The following is a 24114-nucleotide window of genomic DNA, read 5'->3' on the forward strand; positions in this document are numbered from 1 at the left end:
AAAAGAATGCAGTGTTCAGTACATAAATTGCCATGCTTTGATAGTATTAGAAAAAGTAGGAAGGATGAAGAAAAAAAAAAAGAAAGAAATTAAAGAGCATAGAATAAGAAAATTATGCCTAAAATCAAAATTACAGATAACTTACAGGTACTTTAATTAAATTTCATAAGTCAGGTATAAATTAATGGTGGAGATGCTTTAATGTAGAGGACAGTTAATATTCATTTAAAAAGGCTGAAATTGTAAAAAATTGAATTTTTTTGAGGATTAAGGGATGGGAATATATTAAAGCAATAATGCACATTAATACAATAATACTCATGGTCGGGGGGTGGGGGAAACTATATCCATAATTCGAGTTGTGACAGTTAAATAAAGAGACTGTTATGTAAGTATAACAGCATAATTTTCAGCTGTCCTTTTCTTTGTAAGTTTTCTTTCATTGCCTTTATTCCTGCAGGATAATGCTACAAAGGTAACAAGCAGTGACATGCCTCTTTACTTTCCCTGTCCTTGCAGGTGAGTAATATTGCCTTTTTTTTTTTTGCTTTTACGTTTGCTACTGTTTGCTAAATTTTGGATTTAACTTAAGTCATAAATCAAATTTGCTTCTTATCCAATTGTAAGACCTTTCCTTTTTCATGTAAAAGGAAATCTCCCTGAAGAGCCAGAGGTAAGAACAAGAGTGTCCAACCTTGAATGGGTTGAGCATGCTGAATTCTGATGGGATCCTTCCACTTTTTCAGATTACGAACCTAAGGGGGCATAAATTCCAATTAAGAAAAGACAGATGAGGAATAGATGTGAGGAAATTTGCCTTTAGCCAGCGGGTGGTTAATTGCTGGAACAAACTTCCATCTTTCGTATTGAAGTTGATAGGTTGAATAAAAATGAGGAGGAACTGGACAGGCATTTGGAGGGAATTGTGTGATTTTTTTTTTTTTTTTTTTTGTTGATGCCGCATAAGCTCATACACATACTTTCTTGCATCACATGCCACTACTACTACCTTTTTTGGCTAGGATGAAATATAATTCATGCTGATAAAATGCTAAAGGTTATGGGCATATGGATCCAAACATAATAAATTTTCCAAAAAAATAATGACTAAAAAAATTATTTCCATTAAATTTTAATCAGTCCAAACTAGAGTTTGAACAGGCTAAGAGTAGAAAACTTGCTTCTTGCCCTAATGGTAGCCGAGCATTCTGATCTCTTGCCAAAGCTATTGGCCGCATCTTTTGCCCACCTCTGCTGCCACCTCTGTCCAAACCAGATGGTTCTGTTGTCACTTCAGCCAAGGATAAAGCTGATCTGCTAGCATCCCATTTTTCTTCCAGCTCATGTATTAATGATCTTGGTAAAATACCTCCCACCATTCCTAACACGCTCCATTCAATGCCTCCTGTGGTCTTCCGTCAAAACGATATCAGAAGGATTTTGTTGAATCTTGATGCTAAGAAAGCTCCAGTTCCTGATGGTATTTCTCCACTTGTTCTCAAAACCTGTGCTCCTGAACTTACTCCTATTCTTTGCCGCCTTTTTTCACTTTCTTATTCCAAAGGTATTTTTCGTTCTGCTTGGAAATTTGCTCATATCCAGCCAGTTCCTAAAAAGGGTGACAAATCCCTCCCATCCAATTATCGTCCCATTGCAATTACGGCGCCTCAGTAGCCAGGTGGGAAGGAGCAGCAGTACGTAGTACACGCTTCTTGATTAAACCGGGGTTCGAGCCCGTCACCACCAAATACGGAGGATGCGGAAAGGTCATTCAGGGAATGACCACCGCATATCCCGGAGCAATATGGCCTTAGTTGCTAATGCTCCTAAAAAAAAAAACCAAATAACAATTGCAATTACTTCTACTCTTTTTAAAGTAATGGAGAAATCGATTAACCGCCAACTCTTAAACTACCTAGAAACCTTCCATCTGATCAACGATCGCCAGTATGGATTCGTCAGTGTTGATCCACTGGTGATGTTCTGGCTTATGTTACCCATTTATGGACTAATTCAATGGAAAGGTTCGGTGAAACACAAGTAGTTGCTCTGGACATCTCAAAGGCTTTTGATCGTGTTTGGCATAAAGGTCTTCTAAACAAGCTTCCATCTTATGGTTTGCCAACTGTTTTAAGTAATTGGTTATCCAGTTTTCTCTCTGATCGCTCACTGAGGGTGATGGTAGATGGCTCTCTGTCTTCTAACTTCTCGCTAATGCCGGTGTCCCCCAAAGTTCAGTTCTTTCCCCCACTCTTTTCCTCTTGTATATCAATGACCTTCTTCCATTGACTGGAAATCCTATCCATAGTTTTGCCGATGATAGCACATTGCATTCAACTTTCCATTTTGAGAAACCTTGTCCTGCTCAATCAGCTTCAAGTTCTCGAAAATCTGCTGCCAATTCTTTAAATGCCGATCTTCAGGTAATTCTCCAGTGGGGCAAAGACAACTTAGTTGATTTCAACCCTTCTAAAACTCAGTCTTGTCTTATATCTCGCAAAAAGGATTCTTTTTCTCCTATGCTTATCTTTAGTGACACTCCGATTTCTAGGCAAAATGATATATCTCTTTTGGGGATTACCCTGACTTCTAATCTCTCTTGGCACAAGCACATTACAAATATCGCTTCCTCTGCATCTAAAAAACTTGGTTTTCTCTTTCGCTCTCGGCGTTACTTTTCTTTCAAACAGCTGCTCACTCTGTATAAATCGCAAATCCGCCCTGCCATGGAATATTGTTCCCACATCTGAGGTGGTGCCCCCAAAACCTCTCTCAGGCTTCTTGATTTCATTCAGAAGAGGGCAGTTAGGTTAATTAATGATTCATCTCTAACAGTCTCTCTCCACTCGCTTTCTCATAGACGTACTGTTTCTGCTGCATGCCTCTTCTACAGATACTTCCATGGGCACTGTTCTTCTGAATTGGCTTCTATAATTTCTGCTCTCTCTTTCAAAACAGTCCGAACACGTGCCGCCACCAGCCAACATCCATTTACTGTCCAACTTCAAACCCACAGAACCAACTTTTCATCTTCCTCATTTATTCATTCAACTGCCGTTTTCTGGAACAACCTCCCTTCATACGTATTTCCTGAAAATTACAATCTACAGAAGTTCAAGTCCAATGTCAACAAATATCTTCTTTCGTCTTTTCAACCTCCAACCCAAGCACGGTACTAAGTACTATAGGTTCTAATACCTCTCGTGTTTGGGGTTCTCATAAAAAAAAAAAAAAAAAAAAAAAAAAAAAAAGTGCCTTACCTAAAAATATTTGAATATGAATGTTGATGGATGCTAGCCCATTAGGCAAAGGAGGGAGAAGGAGGGTTGTTAATCTAAAAAAAGACCTACTTGAGGTTAAAATAACAAATTGAATGTGTTTGTTTCCTTTGTCATACTTTTTCAGACGAAACTGTATGATAGCATGATGACATTTTTCACTTCCTGTTTAATCTTTGCAGCATGATCATCGACAGGGGCCATTATTGCAAAAATACTGAAGAGCTTCTGATTTTTCCTAACTACTCCTATAACCTAAATTCTTCTCCTTGGGGGAATTCAATCATATTATCATCCCTATTAGTTCTTTCTTCAATGTTTATTTGGTTTAATTCAGCCAGATCCTCATTAGTTAACAGTATTGCATATGTTTTGAGCAATTCTCTAACATAATTTTTATCGCCTTCATGGTATCTGCATCTTAGCATTAACATTAGTAGAGGCATATGATGCAAGAAACCAAGCTTATAAAGCATCCCCCCCCCTCAATTTCCCATTTCACCCATCCATTTTCTCCAAAAGTTTGCCCAGTTCTTTCTTGAATTTTTTTAAGCTATAAACTTCCACAATGACAGATGGAAGTTTGTTCCAGCAATTAACCACCCACTGGCCGAAGACAAATTTCTGCACATCTATTCTACAACTGTCTTTCCTCAGTTTGAATTTATGCCCCCTCAGTGTGTAATCTGAGCAAGAGGAAGAATTCCATCAGTATTGAGCTTGCTCAAACCATTCAAGGCCTCAATCAGATCATCTCGCAGGTGCCGACCGGGCTAGCCAGGTGGGTAATATGCCTGCTGGCAACCCAAAGGTCGCGGGTTCAAATCCTCAGGCTTGGATCATAGTAGAAAATGCAAAAACCTTGGGAGGTGCAATATGGCCACAGAAGCCGATGCGCCAATAACTAACAAAAAAAAATTTAAAAAAAACCTCGCGGGTGCCTGGTTTCCAGATACTGCAGTTTGCAAAACTTAAGCCTTTCTTGGTAAGAAAGGCATAAGAAACTATTGAAATTGCTCCAACCAGTTACTTTGTCATCTATATGACATATCTTGTATGTCATATACATGACATATACATGTATGTCATATACATGATAATATCTTGTATGTTCAAATTTATTTTAACATGGATTTGAATTTGGAGGAAAAATAGTAGACCTACTTTTCAGAAGAATATTAGTCATATAATATTAAACAAGAAAACTGATGGCTTTGGTGGTACTCACAAAATAAATAAAATAAAATAACTAAAAAATGTTTAAACATATAAAAAATAAAAAGAAAATAAACTGTTGTTCAACTGATGTGTTTCCTTACTTGCATAGGTAACTACTGAACTGGATCCTAGAATTTCTCCACTCTTTCAGCCTCAACTACCTCCATACCAGCAGGGCACAGCACACAACCTAAAAGAAAACTTCCAACATTCCAGTCTAAATCTCATTTCCTGTGATTTAAATGTATAGCTTCTATTTATAAATCATTAAAAACAGGAAAAATATATATCTAAAGCAGTGCATCCAATTCACATGGGTGGCCAGTGCAATGTTCAGTCTTTCATTCTGTTATACTCATCACACAGTTATTATGCAATAATTATACAGAGTAATAGTAGGCCATCTATCAGTACATTCTTGTTTATACACAGGTACCACCACCTGGTCAGAGGAGTTTACAATGAATTATCAATACAAACATTGATCATATTTAGCAGTCACAGACTTGAACCCCGATCCACTCAAAGAACACGTGATACTGCACTTTTTCTCCTGACCACTCAGCTACATACCATTCATCATAATAAGGGATTTTAACTTAGAAGATATTAGTAGTGTCAAACGTTACAAGAAAACAAATTTATACAGCATCAGCAAAAAAAACCCCTTATTTCACCTATCCATCCCCTCCAATGGTTTGTAATTCAAGCAATCCATTTCCACAGCATCAGATGGAAGTTTGTTCCAACAATCAAATGCCTGGTGGCTAAAGGCAAACTTCCAAACATCTATTCTGCAACTATCCTTCCTCAGTTTGAATGAAGATGGGTAATTGCCTGTGCCCCTTTGTGTGCATAATCTAAGAAAGAGGAAGAATCCCATCAGCATTGAGCTTTCTCAGTTCAAACCCTTAAACACCTCAATTAGATCACCTTGCTTCCAGATGCTTTAATTTGCAGAACCCCCAAAGCCTTTCTTGCTAAGAGCCCCCAGCCAATCTTGTTGCCTTTCTCTGTACCCACTCCAGCAGCTGTACATCCAGTGGTGTTCTGGTAAATTTTTAACCGGCTCGCTAAAATAAAAAAAAAAAAAAAACCATTATTGTAAGTTTTACTGATTTACAATTTGGAATACAAAAATTTTGAACAATAATAAAATATTCATTTTTTTATTGTAATTTCCATATAGCCAATTGATTCTCACAAAATGTTTATGTTGACTTTTGCAGAACTCTTTTATCCATAGCCAGTCTATGGGTGCGATTCAACCGTGATTGGACAAATGGAGTTGCATCCCAATTTGCTAACTCTCTTTCCAATAAATTTATCGTCATTAAATCCGATATGTGGAATCAGATTCACAACAATTCTAGAAACATGAAATCTCTAACAGGCGTGAAGCATGTGAATGTCATTACCTTAAAAAGAAGCGTCCCACACAAAATTAAGCAGATGTTTGTTGGAAATAATATTCCTATAAAATTGCTACTGGAGATAATTCCTACACAGGCTGCCACATCGGGAAGTGGGCGGGGGAAAGGAAGCACAAAGGGTGCTGATATAAGTGTGCCCTGGCTGGATTTTCGATGTCACCATATACAAGCTTATTGCCAAATGCCGCTAGCCATTGTGGGTTGAAGTGCATGCCATTCTATCTACAGTTTATAGCCATTGTTGGTTTAACAACCGGCTTGCAAAGTTCTTGAAATTTTAACAGTCAGCTCCAGCACACCACTGTCTATATCCTTCCTAAAATGAGGCCTCCAGGCCTTTATGCAGTACTCAAGGTATGACCTGACCATTGCCTTATACAATTGGATAATCACATCTTTACCCCTGTTATAAAAATTTCTGTATATCGTTGACAAAACCCCATATGCTGTTGTTTGTTTGTTATTTGGTTTTTAGGAGCATTAGCAACAAAGGCCATATTGCTCCATGGATATGCAGTGGTCATTCCCTGACCTTTCCACATCCTCTGTATTTGGTGGTGACAGGCTCGAACCCCAGTCTAATCAAGATGCGTGTGCTATGCACTGCTGCTCCTGTTTACCTGTCTATGGAGCCCCCCCCCCCCCCGTATGCTGTCCTGGCAGCCTGTCTGCACTGCTCAAAGAACTTCTTATCCGACTACACAATTACCCCAGGTCTTTTTTTTTTTTTTTTCATTTTCCACTAACCTGGTACGTTAATCTGGGATTAATGTACTAACTGTACGTTAATCATAGATTAACGTAGAGTTGCCACATGTCTCACTGTTAAACATCAGTTACCATTTCTTAGCCCAATTGCCTAATTTTTCTAGATACTGTTGCAGTAGCTTAGTGTCGTTAACAACCCTGCCAGCTTTCATAAAATCTGCAAACTTAGACATTAAGCCTGATATACCTTCATTAATGTTATTAATAAATACAGAAAAAAAACAAGAGGTGCAGTAGCATACCCTGGGGGAGATGCTAATAACATTAGTCCATGAACAGCAGTGTCCACTACAACACAACTCTCTTCTCCCACTCAGCCATCCATTCCATAGCAGTAACTTTCCTTTAATGCCACACTGCTCCAATTTGTACAGTGGACCCCCGCTTTACGATATTAATCTGTTCCGGAGTCGTCATCGTATCATGAAAATTCATAATGTGGACCCAATAACACATTGTTTCTTGGTAATTCGTTCCAAGACCTCAGAAGTTGAAATTTTCACTATATAACTATGCTATTTATCTTTTTCATTTACCAATGTTGTACGTACATGGATTCAATACAGTAAATTTATGTCAAATAAGCACAACACAAAAAATCGCTTCAACTAAAGAATGCAAAAACAAAACACGTGACCAACCAATATTTTACAAATGCTGTTATTGGCTGAGAGAAAGGACTGTGTGGTCTGGTCGGAGACAATTCTAAGCTCATCTTAAAAGTGAAATAAGTAGGCTGCAGTTAGTAGCTAGTAGATCACTGGTTAGTAGCATCAGCCGCTTTATAGAATCGAATTTCAAAAAACCAATTCAAATCATTAAAATGCACCACACTTTCATCGTTAACATGTTCAGTTATAAGAATCAATTTTGGAGGTTACTACCACAAAACAAAAAAAAAGAAAAAAACAGTTTTCAATTTATTGGGTTTTTCTGTTAGTACAATCTATTATAAATGGGTAGTAAACTATCATATTGCCTTTGCAATAATAATTATAGCTGGAATTATGTGGGTGTTTACATTATTATGGTGAGAAGTGTTTCCTCTTTCATGAAATCTTCAATCATCAAAAACATAAATAAGATTTCAGAATCTTCTCTTCATTCCTATTTTTTAAGCTTTGCTTATCTTTTTTTTTTTTTTTAATTTTGCAACCCAAAAAAAAAAAAAAAAGAAGTGAATAGAAATATCAATTAGTTAGTATACAGTATTAATTAAGCAATGTACTTAAAGCATACATTTATTTTTATTTTACTAACCTGTGAAAAATATTCTTCTGTTTTTCACGAATCATTTAATTTTGCTAATTGCTAAGGTAATAAAGTGTAAATTTATGCTTTATATCTTTACTTTTTTAGCCTGTGGATAATATTCCTGCTATTTTTGCTTCTTAGAATCACCTCTTAATAGAATCAAAATTCAATTCGCAAATGTGATCACAATGACCAATGCTTACTACATATCGTATAGTGAATGGTATTTTATTATAGGGAGTCCATTATGAAGTGATTTCATTGTACACCGAACCAATCATAAAGTGGGTTTCCACTGTATATGATATCAAAATTATTTTTTGCATCTAGTTCCTCTGTTACTGTATCATAGTATCCAATCAAATTGGTCCGACAAGATCACTGTGACTGAAGTATAGCTATGGTCCTGCATTACTTCTTTACCAGTGATGCCATTATTTTCCCTGAAACTGAAGTTAAGCTAATGGGTCTGTAATTACTCATATCACTCTTTTGATCCCCCTTTGTGGATTGGGGGTACATTTGCACATCATCCATAGGGACCTCTCCTGAATCCAAACATGCTCTCAGAATTATGGCTAAGGGTTTGCTTACCTCCTTTAATGCCTCCCTTAATATAATTGGGTAGATCCCATCTACCCCAAGTGCCTTTTTTAGGTTTAACTTCAACAATTTTTATCTTCCACTTTCCTCTCAGTTATCACAAAATCATTTAACTCCTTATCACATTCTGATGAACCTATGTGAATGTAGATGCAAAATACTTATTCAGCCTATGCAGGTATACAGGTACTTGTGTCACCTTTTGAACCCTCCACTTTGTGAATTGGGGATACACCTGCACACCTCCCCCCCCCCGAGTCCAATGAAGCCCCCACAACTATGGCCAAGTGCCCGCTTACTTCCTCTGCTGCTGCCCCCAATACATTTGGACAGATCCCATCCACTCCAGGTGCCTTCCCTACGTTTAACCTCAACAATCTCTCACCCCACCCCGCTCTCATCACCACAAAATCACTTAGCTCCCTGTCAGAGTTTGACAAGCCTCTGGCACTCCTCTTCCCGAACAACTCCATGTGTGAATGCAGATGTAATACACTCTTTCAGTCCATCAGCTACCTGAGCATGATCATCAACAGTCAAGCCATCTATGTTAAGTGGACCAAATAATACAATAAACATATAACATAATATACACAACCTCACTCAGCTGTAAATACTTGTATCGAAGGATTTTTTTTTTAATTGAATGATTCAGACTATTCAGGACTCAAGGCAAGAAAAGTCACTGGCAGAATATTAACATTGTCATCAACATGACATAACGTGCTATTACAACTGCTAGTTGGAACAAAGTGAAGCAAATTATAACAGGAAGTGATGACAAAAGAAAAAAAATACTATTCAGTTAATGTGCCTATTGATTTAGATGAAATCAGATATAAAGAGTACCAAAATGTCTTGCCCAACACATTTTTGATACTGATATGGTGATTGAAGATGAAATAGCAGCAACAGTTAAAGGGGAAAAATTTGTAGATGAAGTGGAAAGTAAAGAAGAAAAAAATAAATTACATGGATTTGGAAGTTTCCAGATACAGTCAGTCCTCGTATAACAATTGTTTACACTACACAAATTCGATCATACATGATTTATAAATAGGGGAACGATATCATTTATAACATGAACCGAATTCGCTTATGGACGATTCGCCTTTGTTTACAAGAAATGGCAGTCTAATGCAGAATCACCCCAACAGAACACAATACAATAGCAATGAAGAGAAGATTCTGAAAAAGTACTTTGTTTTTTTATATCAGTGAAGGGGAAACATTTCACCATCATAACGTAAAAACCCACACAATTCCAGCTATTGGTATTGTTCCAAATGCAATTAGATCGAGTTTACTACCAGTTTGTAACAGTTCCACCAGCAGAAACACAACTGAAAATTGTTTTTATTGTTTTATGGTAGTAACTCCCAGAAATGTGCTTTAGTAAAATGTGAGCTAGTGTGGTGTTAATAGTGTGCCTCTACCTTTATGGTGTTGTTTATTCAGTTGCTACATGCGCACAGCTTTGTTTATGTGTATCAAGCGTGCCTCCTCATTTTGTAATTGTGTTTTGTTCCCTAAAAATGAGTAAAATACTTAAAAGGTGTGAAAAGGAAGCATCCTGGTGAAGACACTACAGGTTCAGAGAGAAAAAGAAAAGCAATATCGATAGACAGAGGTGGACTGGGTCAAAACTTCTTACCCAGAAAAATTTGTAGCGGCCTGATACTAGCCTTTATGGCCAAAATCACACTTCTGGCCTCCAGCCCACCATGCTTTCCCCGATAAGGCTTATGGCGAGTCCACCTCTGTTAGAGAAAAAATATAAAATTGTGAAACACTTTGGGCGAAATGAAAGAACATGTGATATTGCATGTGCTACAGTTCTAAATGAGGCAACGCCGAGAATTAGAAAGAATGCAGAGGGGGGAAAAAAAAAAAAAAAAAAACTTTCATAGCAGGAACAACTGAAAGTGTAATAAAATCCATTAGATCGAGACACAAAGAATTGGAAAAGATGGAACGGCTGTCATATGTTTGAATAGAAAATCAAGCAAAGAACAAGTTTGCTTACGACAGAAGCAAAAGCATTAGCAATATTTTATTACGTAATAGTTGTAATAAAATACTTGCGTATTTTATCGTAAATAATCATAATAAAATACTTACGTATTTTATTACGATTATTTATTGTGTTTGGTAATGATTTGGTTACAAATGTGTGTTCTTGGGTTAGGTGCCGACTGGCACCTAACCCTATTTTTCCCATAGGGCTTGTTATTTATATTGCACGAGGATTTATAGGAACACAACTACCGTGCTATACGAGGACTGACTGTACTCTTAATAAACCGGCTAATCCTTACATGAAAAAAAATATATTTTTTTCTATAAAAGAAATGAAGAATGATATTATGAAACAGCAGTGTAATAAGGACCTTTACAAAACTGAAATACAATTTCTTCAGAAAAGACAATATGATTGAGAGGAACAAACCATATGTAAATTTATAATTAACAGACTTCAATTTTATCATTTTCTTTTCAACACATTCGTGTCCTAATAACATTTGAGGCTTTATATGGATTGAGTAAACTCAGTGCTGGCAGCATCCTTCCTCTTGCCCAAACTACAGGGAAGGGGCACAAATTCAAATTAACGAATGATGGTTCCAGGATAGACATGCAGAAATTTTCATTCAGCCAGTGGATATTTGATTGTTGAAACAAACTCTGTTTTGTAGAAGTGGGTAGTTGGAGTAAATTCACAAAATAATTAGTAAACAAACTATTAGTGGGGTGGATAAGTGTTTGGGTTTTATTTTTTCCTCTTTACTGATACTGTATAAGCGTGCTTTCTTGCATCATTTAGCTCTTTTAATACTCACTTATTGCAAAGGTACATGATTGGGATTAGCCATCATTTGAGATCTAAAGGACTGTAAGTTAGTACTTGCTAAATTATATGATAATAGATAATATCAAAATATTATACATTTACAAAATCAGATCCCTATTGAAATAGGGATGCTTTGGAATGATAGGTGTTACTTTTTTGTCCCATCATTCTTATTTTCTGTAGAAATTTTTTATGAGAGAATAATTATTGTAGAGATTTAGTTATTTTAGTAATTATATTAACTCCTTTCAGGTCTTCAAAGCCACAGATTGCACAAATGATGCGAATCCATGTGGTAACACCTAAAGCACCAGTACATGTCACTCTTAACCCCAGGGTGCAACCTGCGCCTGCACCATGTCCTATTTTCTATCCTGGTAACCGCGAACCTGTGAAACTTTCTCAGTCAGCATACTGGGTTTTACGCTTACCGTATCCTTTATTGCTGTAACTAAAGATCGGATAGCATTATGGATATAACATAATTATTTTTTACTTTACATTAGTTTTATTTCATTTGTATATAAGTTTATTGATATTGATGCAGTGTTATTTATTTATAATTTGCTCTTTGACATGGTTGTTATGATTATATCTAGCATAAGTCCAGGTTTGAATGTAAACAAAAATGGAATGAACTTTTGAGCATTTTCATTTAGTGTTTAGTTTTCAATCTGCAGTTGGGTATTTTTACTAGGAGACCAGTTTTTTTTTTTTTTTTTTTTTTGCACCTTAAAAGTATGGAATATACAATCCATTACAAATCCGTTTTTCTGGGAGAAAGAATGGTTATTAGTCAGCTTTCAGCAGAGGAAAAATCCTGAAAAGTACCACATTTGGCAAGACTAAATTTTCATTTTTCATATATATACAACATAAAAATTATGATAAAGTTGATGTTACAATAAGAAAAGCAAGTTAAGAACAAGGCGTTAGAACCAATTGTACATATACACACGTTTATTTTCAGTGCTTACTGAGTGTTTAGAGTATGTAATAAAGTAAAATTGAGGGTAATTTACATTAACAAACGTGGTAACCTTCTTTTATGAAAAGAAGTCCAAAATACATCGAAGAAAAATATAAATGTTAGCAGAAATAGGAAAACCTGCAGGGAAACAGTAACACTTCTGTGCACCTACAAATAATCTCAGCTGTCAATTTCTACATAAATCAATTATTTTAGTTTTGAATAATTATAAATTCCTTTAATTTGATAATAAAAGGAAATAACAATATGTGACCATAATATTTACTTGATGTTTTATTAAATTATGCGAAAAAAGTGCCCCTCGATGTGGATACCTGTGCATAGTGAGGGGAATCTCCCAGTGATGCTGCTGCTGCTCTTTCAGATTAGCATCACTGGACCCATATGTTGGTTCCATGGTTACATCATTGGAATCCAACATGTGCAACTGTGCTCCACGGCTGTGGAAACTCGGGAAGGGAGATCCTGGTGGTTGAGGGGCGCAGCCTTAATACACTTCGGCCCCTGCTTTGACAAGACGGGAGGTCCCAGACCAGCCCGACTAGGATCAATCAGCAAGTTGCTCTTACTGCTAGGGTCAACTGTGTTCCAATAAGTCTCCCTCCCTTTGGTCCTGGGACAGTATCAAGGCTTATTGGAAACGTGGGTATGGGGCTCCAGACCGAACTTGTCATCCCATTCGTGTATGCAGAAACTGCTAGTTCGCGAGTGGACATTCCCTTATAGGGCTCCGTGGTGGGTGAGGTACTTAGGGCTTCAGAAATTTTTACATTACTTGCTTGTATGAGTAATTTAAATCCTATTTCTTCTGGGACCCCAACAAGGCCCCTACCTAACCGATCGGAAGATACTGATAATTCCAATTCAAAAAGACTCAGAACTGAGGATAGACCACCATCTCTGACACCACTTTACCTCATTCTGCATTCCACCAGAGAGCAAGCACACGTGAAAATCTAGAAAGGATTAGAAGGGTTGGCAGGATCTCTAAACTCTATCAAAAGGCTGCATTCTTAAGAGATTTTAGTTGAGGCTGGAAGCCAAAAACATGCACAGCAACTTCTGATAGCCAAATCATTAGGGGATTACCTATCTTCCTTATCCCCCATAAAAGCCTGAATTCTTCGCGCTGTGTCATATCTGGGTGGGACCTTCGTATTTCTGAAGAAGAGATCTGCTCTGAATTGAGAGACCAATGAGCGACGGCTGCCAAAAGAATATTGATGCCAAAGTATGGGAATCTCGTCCCTACCTGAGTTCTCATTCTTATGTTCAATACCCCATGGCTTCTAAGTTCCATAAAGGCAGGATATTTAAACTGCCCAGTGAGGATTTTATTCCAAACCCACTGAGATGCTTTAAATGCCAAAAGTATGGCCACTCTCAAACAGCTTGTTGTGTGCTCTCCTGCCTGTGCTCGCTGTGGTGCTAAAGACCACGTGAGCAAGGCAAGGAATGTTTAGCTTCTGAGCCAAGTTGTACTAACTGCCAAGGAGAACACCCTGCACATTCTCGAGCATGGCAGAGGTGGAAGGATGAAAAAGAATCCAAAAACAAAACAAAACTGAACATCTATCAGGAGGCCAGAAAACACATCCAACCAATAAATAGCACCAAGCCCAGAAAGCTTCCAGGAAAAATACCATCAGCACTCAGACTAATATGATTTCGGCCAAGGGAGTCATTTACTCCCATTGCATGCTATTTATTAAGTTCCCTAAAGTCTACCCAAAAATCACAATCAGCTGCCACTCGTTTTCCGTACCTCCTAGTGCTCCACCACTTCCAAAACATGGTACTAAAGAAACTCCAAAGAAATTGGAACAGCCGTGTACAATCCAAGAAATAGTGGGTGTAGAAGGTAAGGAGGTACAGGATGAGTCTGTCCTGAAACTCTTTGTGAAAGATGTGGATACAGACCTGCGCCTAGTCTTTCCAAAGAGATAAATCCAAGACTGAGTAAACAAAGTCCTCGGCCCTTTGGAAGCTACCAGAGACCCAGTAAACCTAAATAATGGGTCCATTTCAATTTCTACAGTGAAATTGCAGTGTATTCCATAGAAATAGTGATGGCATCGTGAGTAAGCATGAGCCAACTTGCTTTTGCTTACACGAGACATTTAAAAACAAATGAATTCTTACTTGCGTAACTATTCAGTTATTCACAAAGACAGAGCTGGGGATGGACCTGTCCACAAAGGAGTTGGCATCCTTGTGGGTAACCACACTCCCTTCCAAGCTGTGCCACTTACCACTAACCTAGAGGCTGTAGCAGCTTGTCTTACAGTAGGGTTCCTCTTAACTGTTTGCTCCATCTATTTGCCACCTGGGAACGACATCCCCCAGGCAGACCTTGATGATCTCATTAAGCAATTGCCACCCCCTTTTCTATTATTAGGGGATTTCAATGGACATAATACTCTGTGGGGTAGTTCTGACATCAATAGAAGAGGTCAGATTATCGATTGCTTGAAAACAATCATCTGCCCCTTCAAAACATGGGATATAACACCTTTTTCCACATGGCTACCCGTACATTTATTGCCATAGATCTTTCCATCTCCGCTTCCCTCCTGCCTCTGTGTACATGGGAGATTGAAGAAAACCTTTTATTGATCACTTTCCCGTGTTATCCACCATTTCTAATGGGAGACATGCCACCAATTAAGGATACCACTTTGGAAGACTGATCACACTGACTGAAATGCCTTTAGATATCTGGAGTGTTCAATACCACTACAATTGGCCAGGGGACCAATTAATAAGTCAGTAAAGCACATCACAGAAAGTATTCTACAGGCAGCAGCAGTTGCAATCCCAAGGACACGGTTTCCACGTTTTCCAAAACCATGTTGGAATAGAGAATATACAGCAGCTAGAAAGGCTCAAAGCAAAGCATGGGGAATATTTCGTCATTACTAAACCACAGATAATTTAATAGCCTTCAAGCAAGCACGTTACATCAGACGTCAGAGCCAAAGGGAATCTTGGATCCGATTTGCATCTTCCCTCACACTGGCTGTCAATCCAAAAGCCATCTGTGACAAAGTTTGGAAAATGTAGGGCAAATGCACCTCACCTTTCATCGATCCAGGATCAGTCTGCTCCGGAATCCTGGAACATCCTGTTCCAGGATCAGGCTGCTGGGTATAATGGATGTACATTTACAAACCTAACTGCAGTTGCAAATAGTTTCGGAGACATTCGCTAAAGTGTCTTCAGAAACATCCTACTCCCCAGAGTTCCTGGTGCTCAAAGGTCAGGAAAAATCACCTGAAACTGTCTTCTAACAATTGTGAGGACTACAATCAGCCCTTCACACAGTGGGAGCTGAAAGCAGCACTCTCACTATCCAAAACGAGTGCTGTCAGGCCAGACGACATCCATTATGAGATGATTAAACACCTTTCATCAGAATCCATGGATTGTCTGCTGACTATAATAGAATCTATATTGAAGAGACATTTCCAAACTCATAGCACTGGGCAATCATTGAAAGACATTCTTGCCTTTCCAAAACCAGAAAATGATCCAAAAATAACAAAAAATTACCGTCTTATTGCTCTGACGAGCTGTTTGTGCAAGATCCTGGGAAGTAGTCAATGTTCGCCTTTTGTGGTATTTAGAAGAATGTGGCTTCCGAAGGAACAGGTCAACACTCAACCATTTAATCCACCTGGAAACATCTATTTCTGATGCTTTTCTGAAACACGAGCACCAGGTGTTGGTTTTCTTTGATATGGAAAAAGCGTATGACACTTTGATATGGAAAATGCATATGGTTTCAGGCTACCTGACTGCCTTGCAGATATACAAATGACTGTATATCTGCCTGACTGTCTGGCATTGCAGATATACAAATATAAAACCACATTATCTAAATCCACATGGTCGAGGATGGATTCCTGTATCCGGTGGATTACACTGGTAAACACATAAAATATTACGAAAATACCCTATCTTGACTAATTTCATGCTGCTGAACATTAAAATTTGTCGATTGGCTCTTGTTTTCAAATTACAGTTGGGGATCTCATATAAGTAAATTACTCTACATTATCAACTACTGCTCTCAGCAAAATGCATGGCAACACCGCAGTTTCTGTACCATCATGCTCTTATCACGTGATCGGCAACTGTCGCCTCGCTCTGCATCACATGATAAGTTGTCACCTCAAATGCATCTTCAACTACGTTGCAGTAATTTTCAGTTAACAGTTGTTCTCTGTGAGATTCCTACTTTTTACACAGCATATGTCGTGTAAGATTAATATGCCCTGTAATTGTGTGAATAGCCCAAATGACTTCTGTTACATATGTGAAGTCAGGTTGGCTTCAAGAAAGCTTCCCTTAACTTAACTCTAGCCATAAAAAAGCCTACTTCTTGTAATTTGGATATAAAGTAGGTAACCAGGACAAGAACTGGGCTCCACACATATGCTGCATTACCTATTCATGAAAACTTAACGCATGGGTGAATCGAAAGGACATTTTATGTCTCTCGTAGTCTTAACTCTAGCCATAAAAAAGCCTACTTCTTGTAATTTGGATGTAAAGTAGGTAACCAGGACAAGAACTGGGCTCCACACATATGCTGCATTACCTATTCATGAAAACTTAACGCATGGGTGAATCGAAAGGACATTTTATGTCTTTCGTAGTGCCCATGATATAGAGAGAACCAACAAATCACATCACAGACTGTTACTTCTGTATATTGCCTCCTATTAGAAAAGCGATGACAATGAAGAAAAATTGGATAGTGACATACCCAAATATACCGTCTGCAATTCGTCCCATGCTTCATGGTGAGGTACTACCTGTTCCTGAACCACTTGACTGTTTTTTCTGTACACTGATGAACATCAACTTGATATACACAAAGAAATATAGCAGCTATCTACGTCGTGGAGTCCATTAATTTGTCCAAATCTTTATCCTTCTGAACCACATAAGATCACGGAAAGTGAGATTAATGACCTCATCACGGATCTCAAACTGCTGAAGAATAAGACAGAGCTTTTGGCCTGGAGGCTACAACAGTGGAATCTACTAGATCATTCTGTGAAAGTGACAACATTTCGGACTCGAAATAAAGATTGTAATGAATTCTATCAAACAGAAGATGAACTCACTATTTGTAAGGATGTCGGTCTAATGGCAACAATGAACATGATACACGTTCCCAAAAAATGGCGACTATTTATGCATGCTTCTAAGGTTAGCCTTAAAGCTGTGTTATCACACAATGGAAATACCTCCTTCAATACCTCTTGCTTATGCCAGAAAAAAAAAGAAACATATGCTTTTTTTTTTTTTTTTTTTTTTTTTTTGGTGGTAGTTGGCACGTCGGCTTCTGTGGCCATAATGCACCTCCCAAGGTTTTTGTAGTACTTTGCTCCAAGCCCGAGGCGGGATTCGAACCTGCGACCTTTGTGTTGCCAGGCAGACACTTTACCCACCCGGCTAGCCCAGTCGGCAGAAACATATGCAAACATGGAGAACATCCTCTTAGGTGTTATCACCATTAAGGTAATCACCAATTTATTATGACTGCAAAAGGGTTACACTAAGTATTGTTGCTTTCTCTGCAAGTGGGATAATCGTTCCAAGGATATGCCCTACGAGAAGAGGAGTTGGCCTCGACGAAAATCATTAACACCTAGAATGAAGAACGTAACAATTGAACCTCTGATAGATCCAAATAAAGTTTTGCTTCCACCACTCTACATCATGGTGGGGCTCGTTAAAAATTTTGTGAAGGCTTTGCAAGTGAACAGTCCCGAATTCAGATGCTTGCAAGAGAAATTGCTCCACAAATAAGGCAACTTTTCAAAGACAAACAGTTTGAATGTGTCCTTAGTGATAGCAAAAAATCAGTGTGGAAAGCTTTTTGAAATGTTTCGACTGGTTTCCTAGGAAATTTTACAGTCAGCAACTTCAGGCAGCTTGTGGAAGATCTCATTACTTCTTACGAAAAACTCGGGTGCAACATGTCATTGACAATGCATTTCTTGCACTCACACCTGGATTTCTTTCCCCCCCACTGTGCTGCTGTTAGTGACAAACATGGCAAGCGCTTCCATCAAGACATTGCAGCAATTGAACAAAGATACAAAAGCAAACAGAGTGCTGCCGTGTTAGTTGATTATTGTTGCATGGTGAAAAGGGATGCTCCAGAAGCTTGAATACAAGCGAAAGCCAAGAAGGTCTCATGTTTGTAGCTACATCTTACTGCCATATAAATAAACAAAAACTACTTTTTTCGAAAACAAGAGCCAATCAGCCATTTTAAGCACTATTTCCGTGTTTATCACCCCAAAATCTATAAACTAAACATACTTTCGTGTTGGTAAAAAGATATGACCCAAAATTTGTTAGTTGAGGCGCATATTATGCAAGAAAGCAAGCTTATAGAGCATACTTAGAGTTTATACAGCAAAAATAACCTTCATTTCTTTTTTTCTTTTTCTTTTTTTTTTTTTTATGAAAACCCCAAACGCAAGAGGTATTAGAACCTCTAGAGTACTTAGTACCATGCTTGGGTTGGAGGGTGAGAAGACGAGAAAAGATATTTGTTGACATTAGACTTGAAAATATAGCCCTAAAAACAAAATAGACAACCTATGTAAAGCTGCTAAAAGGAAATGGCTGGAAGACAAAGCAAAGCAGTGCAAAGAGGCAAATAAACGTCACGACTCTGAAACAACTTACCGGGTTATTAGCATTAGTAGAGGCATTTGATGCAAGAAAGCAAGCTTATGCAGCATCAGCCAAAAATAAAAAAAAAAAATTTTTAAAAATAATAATAAATAAATAAATAAAAATAACCACTTCCACTTCACCCCCTCTGTTCGTTCGAAATACCTGTCCAGCTGAGCCTTAAACTTATTTAGGCTATCAACTTCCACGACAAGGGATGGAAGTCTATTCCACCAACCAACCACCTGCTGGCTAAAGGCAAATTTCCTCACGTCTATCCTACATCTGTCTTTTCTCAATTTGAATTTATGCCTTCTCAGGTGATTATTCTGAGCAAGAGGAAGAATCCCATCAACATTGAGCATGCCCAAACCATTCAAGGCTTTATACACCTCTATCAGATCACCTCGCTGGTGCCTAGTCCCCAGACACTGTAATTTGCAAAACTTAAGCCTTTCTTCGTAAGAGCACCCCTTTGTTCCATTCACTAATCTTGTTGCCCTTCTCTGTACTCGTTCCAGCATCTCTACGTCCTTCTTGAAATGAGGCCTCCAGACCTGTATACAGTACTCTAGGTGTGGTCTTACCATTGCCTTATACAAGGGAATAATCACCTCCTTATCCCTGCTAGAAAAATTCCTATATATCATCGACAATACACCATGAGCTACTCTTGCAGCTCGGCTGCACTGCTCAGAAAACTTCATATCTGCCTGCACACCCACCCCCAGGTCCCTTTCATTCTCTGCCACTGTCAGTGTAGTACCACAGAGTTGATACGTTGCTCTGGGGTTGCTGTTTCCCATATGTAATACTTTACATTTGTCAATGTTAAACTTCATTTGCCACCTCACAGCCCATCTGCTCAACCTTTCCAGATCCTGTTGCAGTAGCATAGTGTCAGTAGTGGCCTTGACAACACTGCCTACCTTTGTACTGTCTGCAAACTTCGACATTAAGCTTGATATACCATCATCAATATCATTTATAAATACAGAAAACAATAATGGACCCAATACTGAACCCTGAGGGACTCCACTAATAACATTAGTCCACGATGAGCAGTGTCCATTGATTACCACTCTCTGTCTTCTCCCCCTCAACCACCCCTTTATCCATAGCAGCAATTTGCCTCCAATGCCACACTGCTCCAATTTGTGCAGCAGTCTTCCATGTGCAACAGTATCAAAAGCCTTTCTAAGATCCAAGTATATAATATCAAAGTTATTCCCTGCATCCAGTTCTTTTGTGACTGCATCATAGTATCCAATCAAATTGGTCAGGCAAGACTTCCCATTAACAAAACCATGCTGTGTCTGAGCTATAACTGAAGTCTTGTCTAGATGATCCTGCAGTGCTTCTTTAACAAGTGCCTCCATTAATTTTCCAGGAACAGAAGTTAAACTAACAGGTCTATAATTACTTGTGTCGCCCTTTGATCCTCCTTTGTGAATCGGGGTCACATTTCCACATCTCCAGTCCATGGGTACTTCCCCTAAGTATAAGGAAGCTCTCATAATTATGGCTAAGGGTTTGCTTACTTCCTTTGCTGCCTCCTTCAATATAACTGGATAGATCCCCTCCACCCCAGGTGCCTTTCTTGTATTTATCTTCAACAATTTCTCCTCCACTTTACTCTCAGTTATTACAGGATTCTCTACCTTACTGCCAGAGTTGAATACACCTCTGGCATTCCCCTCGCTGAATAACCCCTCATGTGTGAATGTCGATGAAAAATATTCATTCAGTTTGTTAGCTACCTGAGCAGGATCATCAACAGTTGACCCATCGATATCAAGTGGACCAATCTGATTCATCCCCTTCCTTCTAGAGTTTACATAAGTAAAGAACTCTTTGCTGTTTTTCTTTTCATCCCTTGCCAAAGATTTCTCGTAATCTGCCTTCGCCTGCCTAACCTCCTTTGTAACTTGGTTACAGATCAACTTGTATCTATCATAGGCTTCTGTGTCACGTGTTAATTTTTATGTATCCCATTCATTTTTATTCTCTGCCATATGTCTCATTAGTTCATCTGACATCCACTTAGGCCTAAACCTTGAACAATATTTCTTAGTTGGTATGTAAAGCCTAGTAGCTTCCAAGTAAGTTCTTTGAATACCATTTTGAATTTGCTGTTGGTAACATCATCAGTTGGTCCCACCGTATAGAATTTAAATACTGTCTCAGTCCATCGTAGTCGCCTTTACGAAAGCAATAACCCTTCCCTTTACCCCTAATGGTAGTTACCTCTTTGAGTAAATCCCACTTCAGCACACTATGATCACTGCCACCTAGTGGTTCATTTACCTGCAGATTCTTAATGCATGAAGAATCACTATTGATAATCAAATCATGAGTATTACTCCCTCTAGTTGCCTCCCGATCATGCTGATGTAGAAAACAATCATCCAATAAATCCACAAAAGCCTTGCTAGTGTGTGAGTGACCAGCCCCCAAATTCCAGTCAATATCTGGGAAATTAAAATCCCCCATTATAAGACTCTCTGATTTACTGGCCCACTCTATTTCCCTGTACAGTTTCTTATTATACTCATCAGAGTCATTAGGCCTATAGCACACTCCTACTCTCAATTTAGATCTCCCAATGCTTATGTCACACCAAACTGACTCGACACTGCACTGTCCAGCAATGTCGACTTGCTTCACTTCCTTGGATTTTTTTATGTATTTCTTAACTAATAGCATAACCCCTCCTCCCTTCCTATCCTGTCTATCCTTTCTGTAGACATTGTACTCCCCAAATTCCAGTTCTGCATTCCTTATATCTGTGTGACACCACGTCTCTGAAATCCCCACAATATCTGCCTTTGATGTTTTGAGCAATACCTCAAATTTATTTACTAAGCTCCTAGCATTGGTGTACACGCAAGTATACATGCACCTTCTTTTTCTTAGCTACCCTAACACAACCTATGTGTTTATTTGTACCCCAATGATTCCCAGCAGTCTCAGAAATATCCTGTATCTTATTTTCCAGGCTGCGGCTCATTCCAATAGAAGCAGTGCAAGAATCCCTTTCACCTCTGCCGGTGGCTACTGTTAATCTATTAGTCCTTGTATCCCCCCAATCTGAAAGTTTTCCGACCCACCTAATACTGCCTCGATAGCATCAGCAAACATTCTTGCACCCTTTCTATTTAAGTGTATGTTGAAGCAGTCTCTCCTGTTAACAAGTACAGACCAGGCTGAAATAAATTCTACCCCTTTAGCCTTGCACAATCTTTCCTGGGCCGAATTGATCGACAGGGCTCTCATCATATACTCCCTCCTATCGTGTCTGGGCAGAATTTCAGACACTTTCAAATTCAACCCTAATTTATGGCTTTTTTTCAACAATGACCTGTACTTGTTAAGTAATTCCGCCGGTCTCCTACTCCTAATATCATTAGTGCCAACTAATGATATTATAAAGGAACTCTCTAAAACATACACCCCGAAAACACTGACGATGAAATATAAAAACAGGAATCATGCAAGAAATTAAAAAGATATGGAAAGAATATTACCAAACCTTGTTCAAAGGGAAAGGAAAAAACACTCTTGCCTTAGATAATAGAAAAGATAAAGCACCCTCGATAACAAAAGTTCAGAAAGCAATTAGCCAAATGAAGAATAACAAGGCACCCAGAAATGATGGTATCCAAGCAGAACTATGGAAATTTTAAGGCAATGCAATGTTAAAACACCTCGTACAATTGTTTAATCTAATTTTATTTACATGTGATATACCAGAAGACTGGAAAAGTGGAATAATAGTACCTATATACAAAAAAGTAGATAAAGAAAATTGTCAGAATTATAGCCACATTACCCTTTTAGACCATATTTATAAGGATCTTACAAAATAGGATACTTAAAACATATGAAGAAACAATAGGGGAAGAACAAGCAGGATTTAGAAAAGGCAGATAAACAATAGACCAAATATTCACACTAAACATCATTGCAGAAAAATATTGGAATAAGAAGAAACCTCTTTATCTGTACTTTATTGATTTCAAGCAGGCTTTTCACTCTGTAAACAGAAAATTTAATGAAGCAACTACAAAAAATCCCACTTGATCATGAAATAATCATGTTTGTAAATAATTACTAAAAAAATACAAGAGCAATAGTAAAATTCAACAACTTTAAAACAGAAAAATTTGAACTAGAGAAAGGTGTCATGCGGGGATGCCCTTTATCCCCATATCTGTTTAATATCTACCTAGAAAAACTAATGAAATCAATTGAAGAAAAAACAGGCACAATAATAAATGAAAAAATATAAACCACATAAAATATGCAGATGATATTGTGATTTTAACAGAAACCAAAGAACAACTAAAAGAAATATTAACAAACATCGATAAAGCAAGCAACAATTATGGAATTAATATTAATATAAATAAAACCAAAGTAATGCAAATCGGAAAAAACATAGAAGACATAAACATCCAAAATCAACAAATAGAACAAGGACAAAAATTTGTATACCTGGGCTCTCTAATAACCGGAAACCTAAGTAATATTGACCAAATTAATTACAGACTGAACATTGGATGGACAAACATGAACAAACACATATGGAAGAGCAATAAAATCTCAAATAGTCTAAACTAAATGAAACTGTCGTCATACCCACAACAACGTTTGGATCAGAGAATTGGAGAATAAGAAAGAAAGGCAAAAAATTGTGTCATTTGAAATGAGATGTCTAAGGAAAATCAATAAAACAATTTGGAGAGAACATAAAACTAATGAACAAGTAAGGAGAGATCTAAATTTTGAATTCAGAATAATAAAGCAGATCTACAAAAAACAACTTCAGTGGTTTGGACATGTGAACCGGATGAAAAAACACAGACTACCGAATGTAGTACTGACAGGAAGAATTGGAGATAAGAGACCACCAGGAAGACCCAAAAGAGAATGGCTCCAATGCCTAAAGGAAAACACAGGCTTTCGGAGTTATCAGCAAATGATTCAAAAAATAGACCACAATGGAGGACGATA

At 38.1% G+C, this 24114-nt stretch overlaps 1 protein-coding gene across 1 annotated transcript in view; it reads left to right on the top strand.

The window, feature by feature from the left end:
• Positions 1–464: 464 nt before the first annotated feature.
• The window catches only part of LOC150074857 (nonsense-mediated mRNA decay factor SMG8-like), a 34133-nt gene continuing 10483 nt past the window's right edge, over positions 465–24114 (top strand). The window contains exons 1-2 of the mRNA XM_090389462.1: positions 465–519; positions 11658–11837. Of these exons, the coding sequence (XP_090245588.1) occupies positions 491–519; positions 11658–11837 (209 nt within the window). The 5' untranslated portion in view covers positions 465–490. The remainder of the gene's footprint in view (positions 520–11657; positions 11838–24114) is intronic.

Source organism: Mastigoproctus giganteus, unplaced genomic scaffold (genome assembly GCF_048544385.1).
Source record: "Mastigoproctus giganteus isolate SK-2022 unplaced genomic scaffold, ASM4854438v1 scaffold_41, whole genome shotgun sequence".
NCBI classification, from domain to species: domain Eukaryota; kingdom Metazoa; phylum Arthropoda; class Arachnida; order Uropygi; family Thelyphonidae; genus Mastigoproctus; species Mastigoproctus giganteus.